This window comes from Aquarana catesbeiana, linkage group LG13 (assembly GCF_042186555.1).
Source record: "Aquarana catesbeiana isolate 2022-GZ linkage group LG13, ASM4218655v1, whole genome shotgun sequence".
NCBI classification, from domain to species: Eukaryota; Metazoa; Chordata; class Amphibia; order Anura; family Ranidae; genus Aquarana; species Aquarana catesbeiana.
In genome coordinates, this window is record NC_133336.1 from 95127639 (window position 1) to 95147384 (window position 19746).

At 41.4% G+C, this 19746-nt stretch overlaps 1 protein-coding gene across 1 annotated transcript in view; it reads left to right on the forward strand.

Moving 5' to 3' along the window:
* RALGAPA1 (Ral GTPase activating protein catalytic subunit alpha 1) overlaps positions 1 to 19746 on the forward strand; it is a 474136-nt gene that overhangs the window by 373641 nt on the left and 80749 nt on the right. The window contains 1 exon segment of the mRNA XM_073610203.1: positions 3529 to 3656. Coding sequence (XP_073466304.1) covers positions 3529 to 3656 — 128 coding nt within the window.

Consider the following 19746-nt stretch of genomic DNA (forward strand, 5'->3'; position numbering starts at 1 on the left):
TTATATACAGTGGGGCAAAAAAGTATTTAGTCGGCCACCAATTGTGCAAGTTCTCCCACTTAAAAAGATGAGAGAGGCCTGTAATTGTCATCATAGGTATACCTCAACTATGAGAGACAAAATGTGGAAACAAATCCATACGATCACATTGTCTGATTTTTGAAAGAATTTATTTGCAAATTATGGTGGAAAATAAGTATTTGGTCAATATCAAAAGTTCATCTCAATACTTTGTTATATATATTCTTTGTTGGCAATGACAGAGGTCAAACGTTTTCTGTAAGTCTTCACAAGGTTGTCACACACTGTTGCTGGCATGTTGGGCCATTCCTCCATGCAGATCTCCTCTAGAGCAGTGATGCTTTAGGGCTGCCGCTGGGCAACACGGACTTTCAACTCCCTCCAAAGGTTTTCTATGGGGTTGAGATCTGGAGACTTGCAAGGCCACTTCAGGACCTTGAAATGCTTCTTACAAAGCCACTCCTTTTTTCCCCGGCGGTGTGTTTGGGATTATTGTCATGCTGAAAGACCCAGCCACGTTTCATTTTCAATGCCCTTGCTGATGGGAGGAGGTTTGCACTCAAAATCTCACAATACTTGGCCGCATTCATTCTTTCATGTACACAGATCAGTCATCCTGTTCCCTTTGCAGAGAAACAGCCCCAAAGCATGATGTTGCCACCCCCATGCTTCACAGTAGGTATGGTGGTCTTTGGTTGCAACTCGGCATTCTCTCTCCTCCAAACACGACGAGATGTGTTTCTACCAAACAGTTCTACTTTGGTTTCATCTGACCATATGACATTCTCCCAATCCTCTTCTGGATCATCCAAATGCTCTCTAGCAAACCTCAGACGGGCCCGGACATGTGCTGGCTTAAGCAGGGGGACACGTCTGGCACTGCAGGATCTGAGTCCCTGGCAGCGTAGTGTGTTACTGATGGTAGCCTTTGTTACGTTGGTCCCAGCTCTCTGCAGGTCATTCACTAGGTCCCCCCCGTGTGGTTCTGGGATAGTTGCTCACCGTTCTTGTGATCATTTTGACCCCACGGGGTGAGATCTTGCGTGGAGCCCCAGATCGAGGGAGATTATCAGGGGTCTTGTATGTCTTCCATTTTCTAATTATTGCTTCCACAGTTGATTTCTTCACACCAAGCTGCTTGCCTATTGCAGATTCAGTCTTCCCAGCCTGGTGCAGGTCTACAATTTTGTTTCTGGTGTCCTTCGACAGCTCTTTTGTCTTCACTATAGTGGAGTTTAGAGTGTGACTGTTTGAGGTTGTGGACAGGTGTCTTTTATACTGGCAACAAGTTCAAACAGGTGCCGTTAATATAGGTAATGAGTGGAGGACAGAGGAGCCTCTTAAAGAAGAATATACAGGTCTGTGAGAGCCAGAAATTTTGCTTGTTTGTATGTGACCAAATACTTATTTTCCACCATAATTTGCAAATAAATTCTTTCAAATTCAGACAATGTGATTGTCTGGATTTGTTTCCACATTTTGTTTCTCATAGTTGAGGTATACCTATGATGACAATTACAGGCCTCTCTCATCTTTTTAAGTTGGAGAACTTGCACAATTGGTGGCTGACTAAATACTTTTTTGCCCCACTGTAAGCTATTTATGCTGCACATTGATTAGGCAGCTAACAAGGCAGTGAGTGTGTATTGCATGCAGGTGGAGGCTGGTGTTTTTGAAGCACTTTTTTTTGCGGAGTGCCACTTTATTCATGTGGCTGGTGCAGAGTGGATGTTATCTAGCAGTATTACGCTGTATGTTCTTCTCCTGAGTTCCAGCTCCTAAAGAATTCATGTAACTGGTTTGAATCGTTGGAAGTTGTCTTCGGTATTAACAACTTATATCCATTTATGCTGCATTTAAAGTGGTTGTAAAGTCACTTGTGATTAAACACGTAATCCCCTCTCTTGCATGAAAATTTAATGTGCAGCATCTGTAATTTTTAAAAAAGATTCCCCAAAATACTTTTTTTTACTGCGCCCCTGGGCGCTCACGTGACTTGCCGACATTCTCCCTCCTCGATCCAAGCACTACAGTGGGAGGAGCTGTGTTTTCCCGATGTCGTCAGCTGGAAGGAGAGCGGCGGGGGGGTCACGTGAGCGCCCAGCAGCGCTGTAAAGAGGGTATTTTGCAGAATAGTTTTTAAAACTACAGATACTGCACATTAAATATTCATGTAAGAGAGGGGATTACATGTTTTATCACTAGTAATAATACAGCTATAGCGGTGAGAGGAGAGGCGGGGAGGAGAGGAGTTGGCTGAAACACAGACTGAGCTGACAGGCAGGGAGAGAGGGGGAGAGGAGAGCAGCGGAATGATGGAGGCACGTAAACTGACCATGGTGTCGTGGATTACCATGGTGTCGTGGATTAGTAGCTATGATTACCATGGTCAGTTTACATAGGTGGACACAGGAACAGGCAGGATTAACCAGGTTTTAAAAGCATACAAAGGGACAACGGACACCGCACAAGCACTATGTGGTTTAACATGCATTAAAGGAACAGGGTCTTCTTTCTTTCTTTTTTTGGGTTACAACCACTTTAAGTGAGCAGCCTGCCCTTGTGGTGAGTGTGCAATAAAGCCAAGCTAGAACACAGAAGAATTCTCACTTGAATTTTTTTCTGATAAACTTTATTTTGAACTATTTATTTATTATATTTCGCTGGTCTGATGAATTGGACACCCAGTGGTTGCATGCATAATGTGATCACGATTTTGATTATTCAAGTTACTGAATTTCACATAATATTTGATTTCTTTCACGTATATTTTATGTTATTTAAAGCGCTGCAATTTATATGGTTATTTAAATTTCATTGCTTTCTGTGAATCTATGTGAATGTTTTTATCCCATTTAATTGGCAGAAGTAATAACTGCCTCAGCTTAGTTTAGAAATATAAAGAATTTGGAAATCGGATGTCACAAAAAGGTACAACTGACAGCTGCACTATAGAATTTATTGTCCAGTGTTTATTTGTACTTGTTTCAAGCAGAAACTTTGCTTAGAGAGGCTTGCAACAGGAGTTGTCAACTTACACAGCGTTTTTTAGTGTACATCTAAGGGGCATATTCATTTAGTCCTGTAAAAATTGTAATGCATCTGCAAAAAGAAAGGCTTCTGGGCAGATGTCATTGTGTTAATGGCAGGTTTATAGTCAAATGCTTTATTCACTAGATTATTTAATCATCATCCAGACTTTCCTGATTAGAAATCACATCTGTGACCAATACTGTCTCTGCCTGGTTTCCATTCACACCTGAAATGGAGACCCAAGTCTAACATTTTGGTACCTGGCTAGTTTATATGGTCGACTAATGTTATTGTTACCTATTTGACAAGGTTTTCTGTTCTACACATTCTTTTGATCCTTAGCAGCAGCTGGTTGAATACCTCTCACATGCCAGTGTTTATGGGCCACACAGCACTGACAACAGTCACATCCTTTGTTTTGTGAATTGGAAAAGGTAAATGGTTTCTGTCTAACATTGGTCTCCTCCTCCGCAGATCCCATTTTTTGGACCACTCTTCGATGGAGCCATTGTAAATGGTAAAATTCTTCCAGGCCTGGTCCGAGCGACAGCCATTAATGCCAGCCGAGCTCTTAAATCTCTCATCCCTCTCTATCAGAACTTGTATCCTTTTTACATGGATTTTATGAGTTAAGAAAATGTATGAAGCATTTCTCAGCTTAACATTTAAAGATTGGTATGCTTATTCACTCAGATATTAGTTATTCTCCCATGAGGCTCTACTTTTTAAGCCATGTATTCTGTGGGCTGAAGTTTCCTCATGTAATATAGAGGGCAGATGTGAGCAAATAATGTGACACAATAGCTTCTTTGTTGCAAAAATGGATCTTCCTTTATTTAAAAGTAGCAGAGCCTAGGGCTACACATAGAAATCATATCACTGGAGTCCGCCACTACCACAGATAACAACTGTAACTGAAATATCATATTTTTGCAGGGTTGTTCTTTAACCACTTAACCCCCAGAGGATTTGGCTGCTCAATGACCAGAGCACTTTTTACAATTTGCCACTGCGCTGCTTTAACTGGTAATTGCGCAGTCATGCAATGCTGTACCCAAATGAAATTTTCGTCCTTTTTTTCCCACAAATAGTGTTCTTTTGATGGTATTTAAATTGCCTCTGTGATTTTTTTTTTTTTTTTTTGCAATATAAACGCAAAAAAAAAAAGATATTTTCTGCTTTTTGTTATAAAAAAAGTTCAATAAACTCGATTTTAGTCATACATTTAGGCCAAAATGTATTCAGCCACATGTCTTTGGTAAAGAAAAATATCAATAAGCGTATATTTATTGGTTTGCACAAAAGTTATAGCGTCTACAAACTAGGGTATGTTTTCTGGAATTTCTGCAGCTTTTAGTTTGACTGCCTATCTCATTTCTTGAGGTACTAAAATGGCAGGGCAGTACAACACCCCCCCCCCCCATGACCCAATTTTGGAAAGTAGACACCCCAAGGAAATTGCTAAGAAGCATGTTGAACCCATTGAATATTTTAATTTTTTTGTCACAAGTGATTGAAAAATGACAAAAAAAAGAAAATTACACAAAGTTGTCACTAAATGATATATTGCTCACATGTGCCATGGTTGTATGTGGAATTACACCCCAAAATACATTCTGCGGCTTCTTCTGAGTATGGGGATACCTCATGTGTGAGACTTGTTTGAAGCCTAGCTGTGTACAGGACCCCGAAAGCCAAGCACCGCCTTCAGGATTTCTAAGGGTGTAAATTTTTGCTTTCACTCCTCACTACCTATCACAGTTTCGAAGGCCATAAAATGCCAAGATAGCACAACCCCCCCCCCCCCCCCCATGACCCCATTTTGCAAAGTAGACACCCCAAGCTGTTTGAGAGGCATGGTGAGTCCATGGAATATTTTATATTTTGCCACAAATTCCGGGAAAATTACAATTAAAAAAAAAAAAAAATTTACACAAAGTTGTCACTAAATGATATATTATTCAAACATGGCATGGTTATATGTGGAATTACACCCCAAAATACATTCTGCTGCTTCTTCTGAGTATGGGGATACCACATGTGTGGGACTTTTTGGGAGCCTAGCTGTGTACAGGACCCCAAAACCTATCACCACCTTCAGGCTGTCTAAGGGCGTACTTTTTTTATTTCACTCCTCACTGCCTATCACAGTTTCGGAGGCCATGAAATGCCTAGATAGCACAACCCCCCCCCAAATGACCCCATTTTGGAAAGTAGACGCCCCAAGCTATTTTCTGAGAGGCATGTTAAGTATTCTGCAGATCTCGCTTTTTGTCACAAAGTTCTTAAAATTGAAAAAAGAAAAAAAAAAACCCCTTTGTTCTTTTCTTTCTTTGTTTTCAAAAATAAATGAGATCTGCAAAATACTCACCATGCCTCTTAGCAAATATCTTGTGGTGTGTTCTTTCCAAAATGGGGTCATTTGTGGGGGTTTTGTGCTATCTTGTCATTTCATGGCCTCCGAAACTGTGATGGGTAGTGAGGAAGTGAAATCACAATTTAACGCCCTTAGAAAGCCTAAAGGCGGTGATTGGTTTTGGGGTCCTGTACACGGCTAGGGTCCCAAAAAGTCTTACACGTGTGGTATCCCCGTACTCCCCGTGTGGTACCCCCGGGTGCTTTTTTTTTTTTCTTTTTTTTTTTAATTATTTCTTTTGCTTTTTTATTTTATTTTTAAACTGTTCCTTTCTTCTTTTTTTTTTAATCATTTTTATTGTTATCTCAGGGAATGTAAATATCCCATATGAAAGCAATAGGTAGTGACAGGTACTCTTTTATGAAAAAATTGGGGGTCTATTAGACCCTAGATCTCTCCTCTGCCCTCAAAGCATCTGACCACATCAACATCGGTGTGATAAAATGCTTTGCCAATTTCCCAATGGTTCTGTTTATATCCGGCGAAACCTAAGTCATTAAATCCTTGTAGCTTCCGGTTTCTTAGGCCATAGAGATGATTGGAGCCTTTCTGGTCTCTGATCAGCTCTATGGTCAGCAGGCATAACCACGCATCAGCTGCATTCTCGGGTTCCCTGTTGGGACAGGAGAGCCTGAGAAAACCATGGAAGACGGTGGGGGGGGGCAGACATTCCCTCCCACTGTTGGTAAAGCAGTCTAGAGGCTAATTAACCGCTAGGATTGCTTTTACATGAAAGCCAACCGCTGGCTGAAAAGAATGATACCAAGATTATACCTAAACCTGCAGGCATCATTCTGGTATAACCACTCAAAGTTCAGAAACATACCAGTACGTTGCTGGTCCTTGTTGGGCATACATTGTAATGTTTTTCATGCAGCCTGTAGGCTGAACGAAAAAAGAGATTGATCGGTGGGTATGCCTATCATTAGACTACCGCCCTTCATTCACCCACTTCTAATGATGGGCGCATACATGCACCATTTTTTTTTTAACTGTGGTGGTGAAATCGCCTCCTACAGCGCTGGAGTCGCTGATTTACATATCGTGGGAGCAAACGCTGTTGCTGTCAAGATTAATAAATCAGTGCTGCAGCTGAATGGCATACCTGCTAAGCAAATGATGGTTAACAATAAAACAAAGTAACATTACAGTATAACAGTAAGATATACCATACCTGCAAAGTTAATACAATAAAACATAGTAAAATGAAAGATTTTTTAACGCAATCTGCCTAAAAAATATATGCCGAAGCATGGGGGCAATCTGACCCTAATGTTAGGGGCAAATCGCCCCTCCACCTCTGCCCCCATGCTTCAGCATATACCCTGTATGCTCTTTTTTTTTTTTTTTTTAACTGTGATGGTGAAATCACCTTCTACAGCGCTGGAGTCGCTGATTTACGTATCGTGGGAGCAAACACTGTTGCTGTCAAGATGAATAAATCAGTGCTGCAGCTGAATGGCGTACCTGAAAACAAAAAAATGGTTAACAATAGAAAACCGTAAAGTATAAAATAATTACATACCTGAAAAGCAAACGTGATAAAACATAGTAACAATAAAACATTGCATTGTAGAATACAGTAAAAAAGAGCAGAACAATAGAGAGAGAACAATAAAACAACAACTATTTTTTTTTTAATTTATACATATATATTTTTTTTACACTTTTATTTGTAACTGTAACGGTTGTAGTGGTTGTAACGGTTTGGGTCTCTCAAAATGCGATGGCATCTTTGGAGACCCTGTGAAAGTGTGTCCTAATCTGTGCAGTGCTGTACCCTATGCTAATATTCCTCTAGTGTGTGGTAGTGTTTTCTGCAGACACAACATTTTATTTGGGGGGCTCGTTGGGTAGGGGTACCAGGGAGGACATACGGTAAATGCCTCCCATGCAACCGGCTTACTGCATTTGGATTGGGAAGTTGGGCCACAGCACCGCCTGGAAACAGAAGGTTTGTGATGATCTCTTCCTGGAATTTAAGAAAGGATCCAGTTCGTCCTGAAGCTTTGTATAGCACATAAGCATTCAGCAGAGCCAATTGAAATAAGTATACAGACACTTTTTTGTACCAGCGTCTGGCCTTACGGGCAGCTAGGTACGGCTCCAACAACTGGTTGTTGAGGTTCACCCCTCCCATATTAAGGTTATATTCGTGGACACAGAGGAGTTTCTCCACAACACCAGTCGCCGTAGGAATTTGGACCATCGTGTCTGTGTGAAGGGAGGACAGAACGAAAACATACCGATTATCCCTCCATTTCACAGCGAGCAAATTATTACACTTCAAGCAGGCTCTCTCCCCCAGCCTAAGACGGGAATCTACAAGCCGCTGGGGTAAACCCCGGCGATTAGATCGCACGGTGTCACATGTGCCAATTCCATGATCAAACAAGTGACTAAAAAGTAGCACGCTCCTGTAATAATTGTCCACATACAAGTGGTACCCCTTTCCAAATAAGGGTGACACCAAGTCCCACACAATCTTACCAGCGCTCCTTATGTAGTCTGGGCAGTTCTCCGGCTCTATGTGACTATCTCTTCCCTCGTAAACCATAAAACTATATGTATAGCGTGTGACCCGGTCACAGAGCTTATACGTCTTGACCCCATATCTGGGAAGATACTGTTTGAAAGACAAGCGGCCAGAAAGCTTAATCAGGGACTCATCAATGCAGACAACTTGATCGGGAGTGAACAAGGCTGCAAACTGTTGGTTGAAGTGGTTTACGAGGGCTCAATTTTGTAGAGCCGATCGTATCCAGGATCACCCCGAGGACAACAGAGTTCATTATCTTTAAAGTGCATGAACCACAAGATCTGCTCTTATCGTGCCCTGGCCATGAAGACAGAGAACACGGGCACATGGTGAATTGGGTCAGTGGACAAATATGACCGCAACTCACTCTTTTTAGTTATGCCCATGAGGAGGGATAAGCCCAGAAGGGTCTTAAATTCGAAAACCGTAATAGGTTTCCATTCTCTGGCAAGGGTCAAATGGGGATTAGCGGCAATGAATTAACCAGCATACAAATTGCTTTGGTCCACAATAGATCTATAGAGCTCTTCCATGAAAAACAGCTAATAAAAATCAAGTGACTGTTTCCACCTGAATTCCGGGTTGGCCAGTGCATGTGGGAAGCACGGTTGCTGCAGAAGTGCTGGGCTCCCAAATAGGATTGGCAAATGTAGCAGGAAGGGCACTATGGGCTCGACGGGCCTGTCTTTGTTTTCTTGGTGGCTGCGGGACACTAGTTGTGCTAGCCACCTCACCAGCTTGAACTGCACTTATGGAACTCGCCACATCACCACGTGCTACTGCAGTGCTGGTTTGACTACGACCAGGGTGTACTAGGCCGCTGGTGCTTGCCAGTTAACCAGAAGGATGAGCGGCACTAGTACTGGCTCTCTGCTTCATACGAGAGCCCTGCGGTTCTTGCACCTCAACAACAGCAGAAGAACAAGGTCGGGTATGCCTGACTTTGGCAAGGACCACAACTCCGTCGTCAGAGCTATCTGTCAAGGTTCCGCTGCTGTCTACAGGCTCGTATTCTGAGCCTGAATCTGACAGATGGGTGACTTCCTGTTCACTATCTGTCATGCTCAGAAATGTGTAGGCCTCTTCACTACCTTCAATTTGACATTTTGGTCTCTAAATTTACTGGTACACTAGTGAGACTCACAGGAAAAAGAGCTCCTGACTGTCAGCGACTGATTTAAACACTACCAAAAAAACTGTTGGCATTTGCAGGGATTAGGCCTGACTCTGTGAACGCTGCAGTTATGCGTGTTGTGTTTTTGTAGGTGACAGTGATCGATTGATACTGCACTTGGGTGGGCTGGGCGGAGGGCCTAAATGCAAGTGCTAGCAGGTATCTGGGCTGATTCCGCTAATGCTGCGTTTTTGGGAACCCTAAACTTTTGGGGATAGTAATATAGCTCTGATCAGATCAAAGATATCGATCCATTCAGACACTATACTACTAAGGGAGGTGTTTGGGTGCGTGCATGGGTGTTAGCGCTACTGGCACTAATCTGATGCTGCCTGGGGCAACGCAGACCCTGACTGTCGCTAAAACTGATATCACCCGCCGGGCGTTCAGGGGGTCAAACCTTTATTGGGTGATATACGGGGGGTGCCCTGACGCTATAAAAAAACAAACTAACCAGCGTCACCCATAACACTAATACGGTGATCACTGGTGACAGGGGTTGAAAGGGTTAACTAGGGGGCAATCAGGGGGTTAAAACCTTTATTAGGTAATATATGGGGGTATCTGATGCTATAAAAACCTGACAGTGAAACAAATCCACTAACTGGCTTGCTAGCATCACCCATGACACAAATACGGCGATCAGAAAAAAGATCTATTAGTGAGGGGGGCTTTAGTGGGGTAACCTAACTGGGCCTACTACTGACTGCCCTAGCACTTATTACAGTCACAAATGACACCAATGCAGTGATCAGTGAAAAATCTGAAAACTGCAATTAGTGACACAATGACAGGGAGTGAAGGGGTTAACTGGGGGGACGATCGGGGGTGGCAAGTGTACTGGTGTTAGTGTAGTGTTGTGCAACTCATGGTAAGACGTCCTCTCTCTTCTCACTGGAATCCTAAGACTCCACGAGGGGAGATGACATAACTTCCTCCTGTCTGTGTTTACACTTACACAAACAGGGGAAGGATTTCATTCGTTAAGACCGATTAGCAGGTCCAGGCCATAAATCATTGGCCGGGACCTGAATACTGGTCGGTCCTCTAACGAATCCGACCGCCACGGGGGCAGGGTGGCGATCGCCCATTTGACCACCTGTGCCATTCTGCCAACGTAAATCGGCGTGCGGCGGTCGGCAACTGGTTAATGGTTAATGGTTAATGTGTGTTAACTTTGTCATGAGCATTTGCCCGCAAGATCAGCTTCTTATTGGCTTTGAATACAATTTTTAAAGATTTATAACAGGCATCGGTATGTTATACACCGCTACTTGCTTCCGGGTCCCATGCTGAGCAGCCGGCCTGCTGCATTGTGAATACAGGAGGTTGGCCACTCAGCACATGCACCATTCAAAGAATGCTTTGCATTTTCTGAATGAATGCAAAGCATTTGCTGATTGGACAAGGTGCAGAGCATGACATCACCAGCCTCTCTACCTTGTCCAATCAGAGAACGCTTTGCATTCAAAAAATACAAAACAATCTCTGAATGGTACCTGTTCCAAGCAGCCGACCTGCTGTGTTCACGATGCAGGAGAGCAGCTGATTGATGTGGAACCCCGGAAGCAAGTGGAGATCTTTGATGTATGGTGTCCACTTCAGTGATTTCCAGCTTCCAGGGGCATCAGCCAGGTATGGTATTTGAATAGTTACATTGGACCAAGTTAAAACAATGTAACTATGAATAACATGCCAATGCCTGGAATTCATGTTTAAAGAAAACCTGTACTGAGAAGAAAAAAAAAGAGAACTTACATTGCTGATCTGCTCTGAAAAAAAAACTTGTTGCCTGGCAGACTCTGGTTTCATTACTTTTTGAGACACTGCTCTGGTACAAGCATATGTTTCAGGAAAGTGAAGACTCTTATTCTGCATTCTTGTTCAGGTCTGTGACTGAGAAAGCATTGTAGCTATTGGATCAGCATGCAAGCCAATGACTCGCACCTTTAGAAAGAGAGATCGTCTATGACAGGTTCTTTACATAATAACTTTAAATGGAACTGTGTATACAAGAAAAAAAATCTAATCAGTTAGTAGCAGGCACCAGGCGCCTACACTTGACTTGTCCAAGCTTTCTCCTCATATAGTTCACAGCTTCAGCACTCCTAAATGGCCTGAATCCTGCGTATTGCTAAACAGTTCTCCCTTATGTGACACCACTGGGACAAATCAGGCAATTGGCATCAAATGCTAAATTGTAGAAAGGTCTTATGTTCCCCTTATTTTAAGGAGTATCCAGTAATTCAGGGGGCAGGAGCGGCACAGGAGAGTGTACAAGGTAGGAGTAGTTTTTAATACAAGGTTTCTTTAAGAAGTTGACACTGCATTTGGAGATTTGAGAGACAGCAAACCTACTAGCAAATTGGACAATGTTTCATTAAAGCCAGAAATACTGCACAATTTTTAAATCTTACAGATATCACCTTAAAATAATAATTATTAAAAAAAAAATAAAAAAAAAATATATTGTATATAACATGATCTTAGATAATTGGTCCTATAAAAAAAAAAAACTACATTGGCAAAGAGCAAAAGCCGTCTCTTATGTTGAACAGAGAAAGGAGACCCTGAGATTTCCAAATAAATGGAGATTCAAAAAAATAAGTCCGTAACAGATAAAAAGATTATTATCGTGGGAGGTGATTGCCCTCCCTTTGTGCTTCTCAATTCTTTCAAACAAATGGATCCTGGTCTTTATAAGTAGATATTCAAGTAGCCAGTGTTAGGGGGGGGGGGAAACTTTTTCAACCCCCTTGAAGGCCTTGTTTCTAGTGATGTAAGAGTTTTAACAAATGTGTATTTGTGCTCCTGAGTGAAATAGGCCGTTTATTGATTGCAAGTTGCTTCTTGGATCAATCAGACAGAATTACAGCAATCTGTCTCTATCACTGCCCGTGGCTCTGGCTCTGAGGTCTCTCGCCCTCCCCTAGTTTGTCCTTATCCTCCAGCGAGTTTGCCAGCTTTTCCAAACCTCTAAGCTGCTACATTTTGTCTCCAGTGCCCACTTTTAACAGCTGCCTCCTGCAATTACAATGAGAAGGTACAACAGGCAGCGATCTGAAGAACAATTGCTCCTTTTTGAACTAGTCTGAGATGCTTTGGTGTCAGCCAGTAGTGTATTACTTACCTGTTGATAGCTGGGTTATTTTTCTTCTGTGATAATTTCTTTAAAAGCCTCAAAGTTCAGCTGAGAACCAGACTGGATTGTTGTCCTTAACCTTTCAATGGCATTATGTCTGCTACAGTAACATTTAGAACTACTGTAACAGGCCTTGCGGTACCAGGGCTGAACTGCGTGTTTGCCAGCGGGATTTATTAACTGCTTCCTTTCCAGGCTGGTTATAGTTTGTGGCTTCATTCACTGGTTTAAATTACTCTAGTTAAAATACCAATGATAATGTGGTGTACCCTTTGTATCAAAGTCAATGCTTTACCAAACTCATATCACTGGTTGCTGTGGGTTCCTGCACTTTGTATATCAGTGCTCCTTATCCCTTCTTTTAAATGAGTTCTTGTACAAAGCAGTATCATTTACTTCGGACTGTAACCCTCAATGCTGCCCTTAGCCAAATGTGACACATGCGCATGTCCAGTATGTGTGGGGGTAGCCACCGCTGGATTCTTTCAACAGCCTTTTTCTTTTCCTATGGTACATTTCTAATCTCCTTTTTATTCTCTCTCAGCTCGTCCCTCTAGAAGCTTAAGAGGTGGGAGCACTAAGTAGCAGTCTGTCTGGACTGTTCCCTTCCTGCAATATTTCTATGTATTACATACTGCCCACTGGTAGCTTCTGATTACCAGGAAACCATCCCAAATTAAAAGCTGGCAATGTGCAGTACACATCACATTTTGGAAATTACGATTTCATCCTTCAGAAGGCAAACTCTTGAGAGCCCAGCTTGCAGATTGGTCACTTCAGGCAGGACTATAGTCAAAATTTAAGAAGGTGCAGTATAGGGCCTTTGAATGCTATTAAGCTTCTTTTTGAAATATAATACTCTATTTAACTGTAGTGTCATAAAATCCATTGGTCAAAAGAAAAGTCTTTTATTCAATTTTATCTCTTACACACACAAAAGCAAAACAAACTGAGAAGAAGAGGGTCAGTGAGGTGTAGGACAAAAATGTCAGTCACACAGTAATACAGTACCATTAGCATCAGAGTAGCACAGAAATTGTATGACACCCGAAACAAGCATTAGACTAGGGTATCAAGCACATTTAGCCTATGTTACATTTCCAAAAGGGGAGACCATGACAATCCATATAAATGTATTTATTAAGTCATTTTATGTAATATAATGTAAAAATCTCGCCAAACTTTCATTTTTTATAATCTTGGCTTTTAATTGTAACCTTTTTTTAAATCAGCAACTGAATAGTCACATGTAAGCATCATATACCATCTCTGTGAGGTCAGTAGGACATGTAGTATGTTTGTTTGAACCCATATTTACCATACGCCCATGCCAAAGTCTTACATAATGGTGAAAAGTAAATTCTCCGGTGGGACTAAACATTATCATGATTTGATCAGGCTTTAGAGCTTCTACCCATCTGCTGCTAACAAAAGCATAGTGGGGTCCTCACGAATGTTAAGTGTCCAATGCCATTTTAACATTTCCATGCCTATGACAAAGGCATGCACAGAAAGCAGGGTGTGAAGTTGGAGCTTCCTTCTCATAAGCCCAAGAGGCCTGCCATCCGTGTTGGCATATGTTACAGCCTGATAGCAGCGCTTGGCTTGGTTGTCTTGATGAGAGCCTAAATCTGGGCCTTTGTTCTTCTAGACACCAATCAGGGCCAGCAGGAGCTTCTCACAGTGGGAAGAGCTGACCGCCAGCATTCACAATAGCTGCATTGTCCTGTTGCAAATTTTCTCAAAACAGTTTGACAGCTTCTGGAAGAAGAGGTTATGGGGGTGTAAGAGGAATCTGCCTCCCAACACCATCTGCGGGTTATAACCTGAAACTCTGCACACGCTGACAAAAATGAGGGGAAAAATGAGATTTGTGATAATTATGGAGGCTTGGATTGGCACTGAAAAGCTGCACTCTTGCTGTGTCACACATTAACCTTTCGTTTGTAGCAGGGAAGAGCTGTAAGAGGCTTATTTGGCAAAGAGTTACATTTTCTTTGATTTAACTCTGCTGCAAGATTTTTTTCTAATACTCAGTTTAGCACAAACCTGTGATCCCCTAGTGAAAACATTAGCAAAGATAGTTTTTATTTTTATTTTTTTCGTCTTTTAACATGTTAAACTTTGTTCCAAGATCTGTGGGAAGAATGTTTAACTTGTTTTTTGTGATCTCACATTTCAAAGTCTAGCTGTATACTTTAAAACACAACGTTCTCCCCTTTGGTTTATTATCCCCCCTCTATTGGTTCCTAATGACCATTGTTATCAGGGCAGAAATATATGAGAATTCTAAAATTTTACAGTTGTCACCAGGAGCTGGAGGTGATCATCTAATGGGGGAGGCCTGTTTCAGACAGTCAAGGGGGATTTCCCTTCACTTTGCAGACATTTCCGCTTGCTTCCAAAAGGGAAGTTTCATCTTTAGATACACTTTAAAGTTTATTTTTGTTTTCTTTTGTTTTGGATATTAGACGCTATGCAATTATGCATATGTTAAAAGCTAATTTCAAACATCAATAAACACTGAAAATTATCTTGCAATTCACTTTTTATTTTCCTGTTTGTGTGACTCCAGGACTTTGTTTTGTTGATCCTTCATTTGGAATTTACAAAGTGAAACGTCTTTTTTTTTTTTTTTTTAACAACATGGCTCTGAGTTAATGACAATCAAAGTGAGCAGAGCTGGGCAGGGGGTGTATCGACCTGTGGTGTCATAGGATCGTTTTGGCGCTTTTAAACGCCTAATGTCAACAAGCCATCGTTTCTATTGCAAGTCGAAAGGACCCAGACTGACCACACTAGCACAGATTTACTTCCATGGTTGGCATTGTCTGAAAACTAGAGGAAGCCAAGAGGACTGTCACGACCACCAGGTCTAGAGTGCCTTGAACTTATTCTATAAAGGAAAGTATGCATTACAGAAAATAGATTATTAGGAAGGAAGCATTAAAGTTGAATTCAATGTATGGATTTTATTGTAAGTTACATTGGTCCAGCTTGATTAATGTGAGTATGCTTATTCCATAACTGTGAGACCGCTGTGGAGGTGGAAAATCACTGTAATGGTCACCATTACTAAAATGTTTTATGCTGTCATCCAGGTCCTGTTCTAAGCAGCTACCATGCTGCATAGTAACCATAGGGGGTCCCCCACTCGGCATGCATGCCATTCCAAGAATGCCTTCTTTTTTTGTTTTTATTCTCAATGAATGTAAAGTGTTCTCTGATTAGACAAGGTGGGGAGGCAGGCCCGTGACTTCACAATCTCCACCTCATCTGATCAGAGAATGTGTTGCATTAATTGAGAAAAATGCAAGCTGTTCTGTAAATGGTGCCTGTGAGCAACCCTCTGTGGTTACTATGCAGTGGGGCAGCCACTTGGCACAGGCCTGGAATGCAGCGGCAAACACTAGTAGTAGCAGAGACTACTACAGTGGTTTACAGCTTCCACAGCAGCCTACAGGTATGGAATTTGCATACTTACATTGGTCCATGCTAGACAAATGAAACCATGCAACAAAATCCATACCTGCAATTCAGTTTTAAAACCAAGGTCTACATGCAGTTTAAAGGATAAGTTCACCTTTTAACAAAAACGAATAAATGCTAATTTTTTTGCAGGCAAAAAAAGTGCATTTCCTATTTTTTGTTTTAGAAGCCTGGAAAGCATTGCACCAGCAATCAGCAGATTGCTGATGCCATGCAGGTCTCCTGCAGACTGCCAGTGTAAGCAGTTTAACCCTGATAGGGAGGATGAATGAACTACCGCAGCACACAACAGCGTTGTGGTATTTCATTGAGAACTACAAGCCGACAGCTGCAAATACTGTCGGTAGTTGTAGTCCATTCACAGAACACTGACGTTTTCTTTAGATTGTGGCAATGAACGGGGAGAAAAGATCCCCTGCTTGCTGCTAAAACATGGGATTGGGGGGGGGGTCGGTACATTTGTAACATGTTACTTACTAAACCCTGAATACGGTTGTAACATGTACCATGTTACAAAAGGTGAACTTATCCTTTGAAGCCTTTTATTTATTTTTATGGAGGCTGCTATTGCTGACCCTTCCCTCTGAAAATGCTAGTTCCCTGACTGATATGCTGATACCATGCATTTAGTACTTTAAAGTCACTTGGAACCAATATGTTTAACCACTTCAGCCCCAGAAGATTTTACCCCCTTCCTGACGAGTACTTTTTTACTATTTGGCACTGCGTCTCTGTAACTGACAATTGCGTGATCGTTCAACGCTGTACCCAAACGAAATATGCATCCTCTTTTCCCACAAATATAGCTTTCTTTTGGTGGTCACCTCTGCTTTTTTTTTATTTTTGCGCTATAAACAAAAAAAGAGCGAAAATTTTGAAAAAAAAAAAAAATAAATTTTACTTCTATAATATCCCCAAATTAATTTTTTTTTAAACGCATTTCTTCATTAGTTTAGGCCGATATATATTCTTCTACATATTTTGGTAAAAAAAAAAAAAAAACACAATAAGTGTCTATTGATTGGTTTGGGCAAAAGTTATAGTGTCTACAAACTATGGGAAAGATTTATGGCATTTTTATTTTATTTATATATTTTTTTACTAGTAATGGATGTGATCTGCAATTTTTAGCGGTATTGCAACGGGCAGACCGGAGACTTTTGACACTTTTTTTGGGACCATTGGCATTTATACAGCGATCAGTGCTATAAAAATGCACTGATTACTGTGTAAATGTCACTGGCAGGGAAGGGGTTAACAGTAGGGAGCGATCAAGGGGTTCATTGTGTGTTCCCTCAGTGTGTTCTAATTGTATGGGGATAGGATTGACTACGGGAGGAGACATATATCGTTTTTCCTACTTAGTAGGAACAAACGATATGGATCCTCTTCCCTGACAGCACAGGGATTTGTGTGTTTACACACACAAGTCTCTGTGTTGGCGCTTGTGCACGCTATCGTGCATGGCTGGCGGCGATTGTGCCCATCAGCCACGCGCATCCGGTCCCCCATCCTCTGGTGGCCGCTAAAGGGAAGGATGTACCGGTATTTCGCCCAGGGGAGCTATTCTGCCGCAGTATATCTGCGTGAGCCGGTCGGGAACTCGTTGCTGATTTCAAATGTACAAACATATAAAAGAATTTTCAAGTATCGTGAATAATCACATTATCTACAGTAAATAGCCTTAGTCCTGTTACTAATGCAGTATAAGTTTGTATCCACAATATTCAGTAAATTAACTTTTATTGTTATTTGGAATTAGGTTAGTATAGGTGTTTTGCTGTCTGAAATAAGTTTGTTTTTCTATTATTTTTTTTTACCAGTTGTGAATATGGCAATGTAGGACATCTCTATATTTAATTGTAGAAGTTAATATAGTGAAAGCCATTTGTGCCTTTGATGGCTGCATATATTTAAGTCTAGATTATTGTTCTAGAAGCTAAGCCAGCTGACCCCCAGGGGCACAGTGTGCATTAGTTTAAACTAATATGCAGCTTATCAGGAAGATAGAGGCAGTGTCTTGGGCTGTCATTTGTCACAGTTCACTTTAAGTAATACAATCAAACTTTATGTGCATTCATAATAATTACAAGATTCAATTGGACCAGGATATGATTGCCTTGCACATAGATGTAGATAAGCCTTGAGTAATTTACTACTCATGGTGTAGGCAGCTGAACGTGTCTATGTCTGCATGCTGGGGAGCTTAACTGTGGATTAGCACAAGTGCTAGCTTTTTAGACAGATTGCCTGTCTGCTCTGCTCTCTATAGATCACTTGTTTTGACCATGTGTGCAGAGTTTGGTAAATGATTAACTAGGTCAGGTTTACTGGTTGACTGCCTCTCCAGCAATGTTGGCCTAAAGAGTTTGGCTTGGGCTGCCATTTACTTCTTGGCTGTTGAACGTCTGATCTGACCTAGAAGGTTTCCTTGGCACATTGCTAAAGACAGCCAATTACTAGGAATAATAAACATGGCAAATTTCTTTTTTCTTTTTTTTTTACTCTATGAAACCAGAAAGTGGTATGGGTAAGAAGGCAAGTGGATAGAAATGCATAAAGTAAATAATTTATTACTTTGCCCTTGGCTTTGTTAATAAGCAAAAACGGTTAATTTACATCTTGTTTGAATGTATGGGGTCACTATTGCACATATTAGTAATAAAGGTGAAAGCCATGCACTGCTATCAAGGTTTCCTTTACTGTAAAGAAATGTGTTTTTTTAAATCGTGATACATAACTGGGAATCTTCAAAAGTTTGTACTTATGATTAATAAAAAGCTCACCATTTTTATAACCATATGCAGTTATGCACAAACACAGATTTACTCCACTTCTACATTGATGAGATGTGATCTAGCACACAATGGTTCTGAGCTGTTGGCCTCTTGCCGTATTCATTCTGTTTGTAGTTAATGTAGTGTCCCCTCTCCAAGGACAGATCACAATATCAAAATGACACATAGTATTGAATAGTAAAGTATTTGTCCTTGATTATTATGATTATTTCATAAAGCATTTTATGTGGATTTGCCAAAGCGTAACAGTGTTTTTAAGAAATACGAGCACGTTTTGTAGGCTTTGTGAAGAAAGAATTCAGTTGCTGGTCTTTAGGTTGTTAGTTTTTGTCCATGATTATCAGTTTGTGTTCGTTTAGTAACACAGTTTTAGTGTTATAAAAGAATCCAGCTGCCATTGTGCATTCCCCTGCACCTTAGCTGGATGCAGTACTCTGTGACACAGGCTGCTGTTAATGCAGTGTCTCAACTAAGGTGCAATACCAACACTGACCCAGGGGCGTATCCTACCATGAGGCAGACAAGGCGTTTGCCTTGGGCAGAATTTTTCAGGGGGTGGCGCCTATACCGGGATGATGCCTGCAACCCTGCAGGCATCACCCCGTTATAACTTTTTTAGAGCCGGCGGTCAGCTCTTATTTAATAGCAATCTGAACGGCTTACTAGCAACTCGATTGCTATTACATTTGCCCCCTCCCACCCGCCACCTTTCTCGACTCTCTCTGGCTCTCTCATACTCTAGGAGACCCGAGCGACCAGCCAGCGCGTCGCCGGCTGGCAGACAACTATGCAAAGCCGGGATCAGCTGTTCGTAACTGTAAACCAGAAGCAATGACATCACTTCTGGTTTACTCAGAAACCATTAGCTCCAGTTTTTAAAAATTGAAAGCATTTAAAAAAACACTGATCTTGGTGTTTTGAATGCTTTTAAGTGCAGATGAGGGATTTGGGGTCTTTTAGAACCCAGATCTTGCCATAAAAACTACCTGTCAAATGCCTATTGCTGTCATAAGAATGTTTACAAAAAAATAAAAAATAATAATTAAAGCAACTGTAATAAAATAAAAAATGAATGTGCCCCCATCCCCCCCTTGTTCTCACGCAAAGGCAAAAGCTTGTGTCGATCACCGCGAA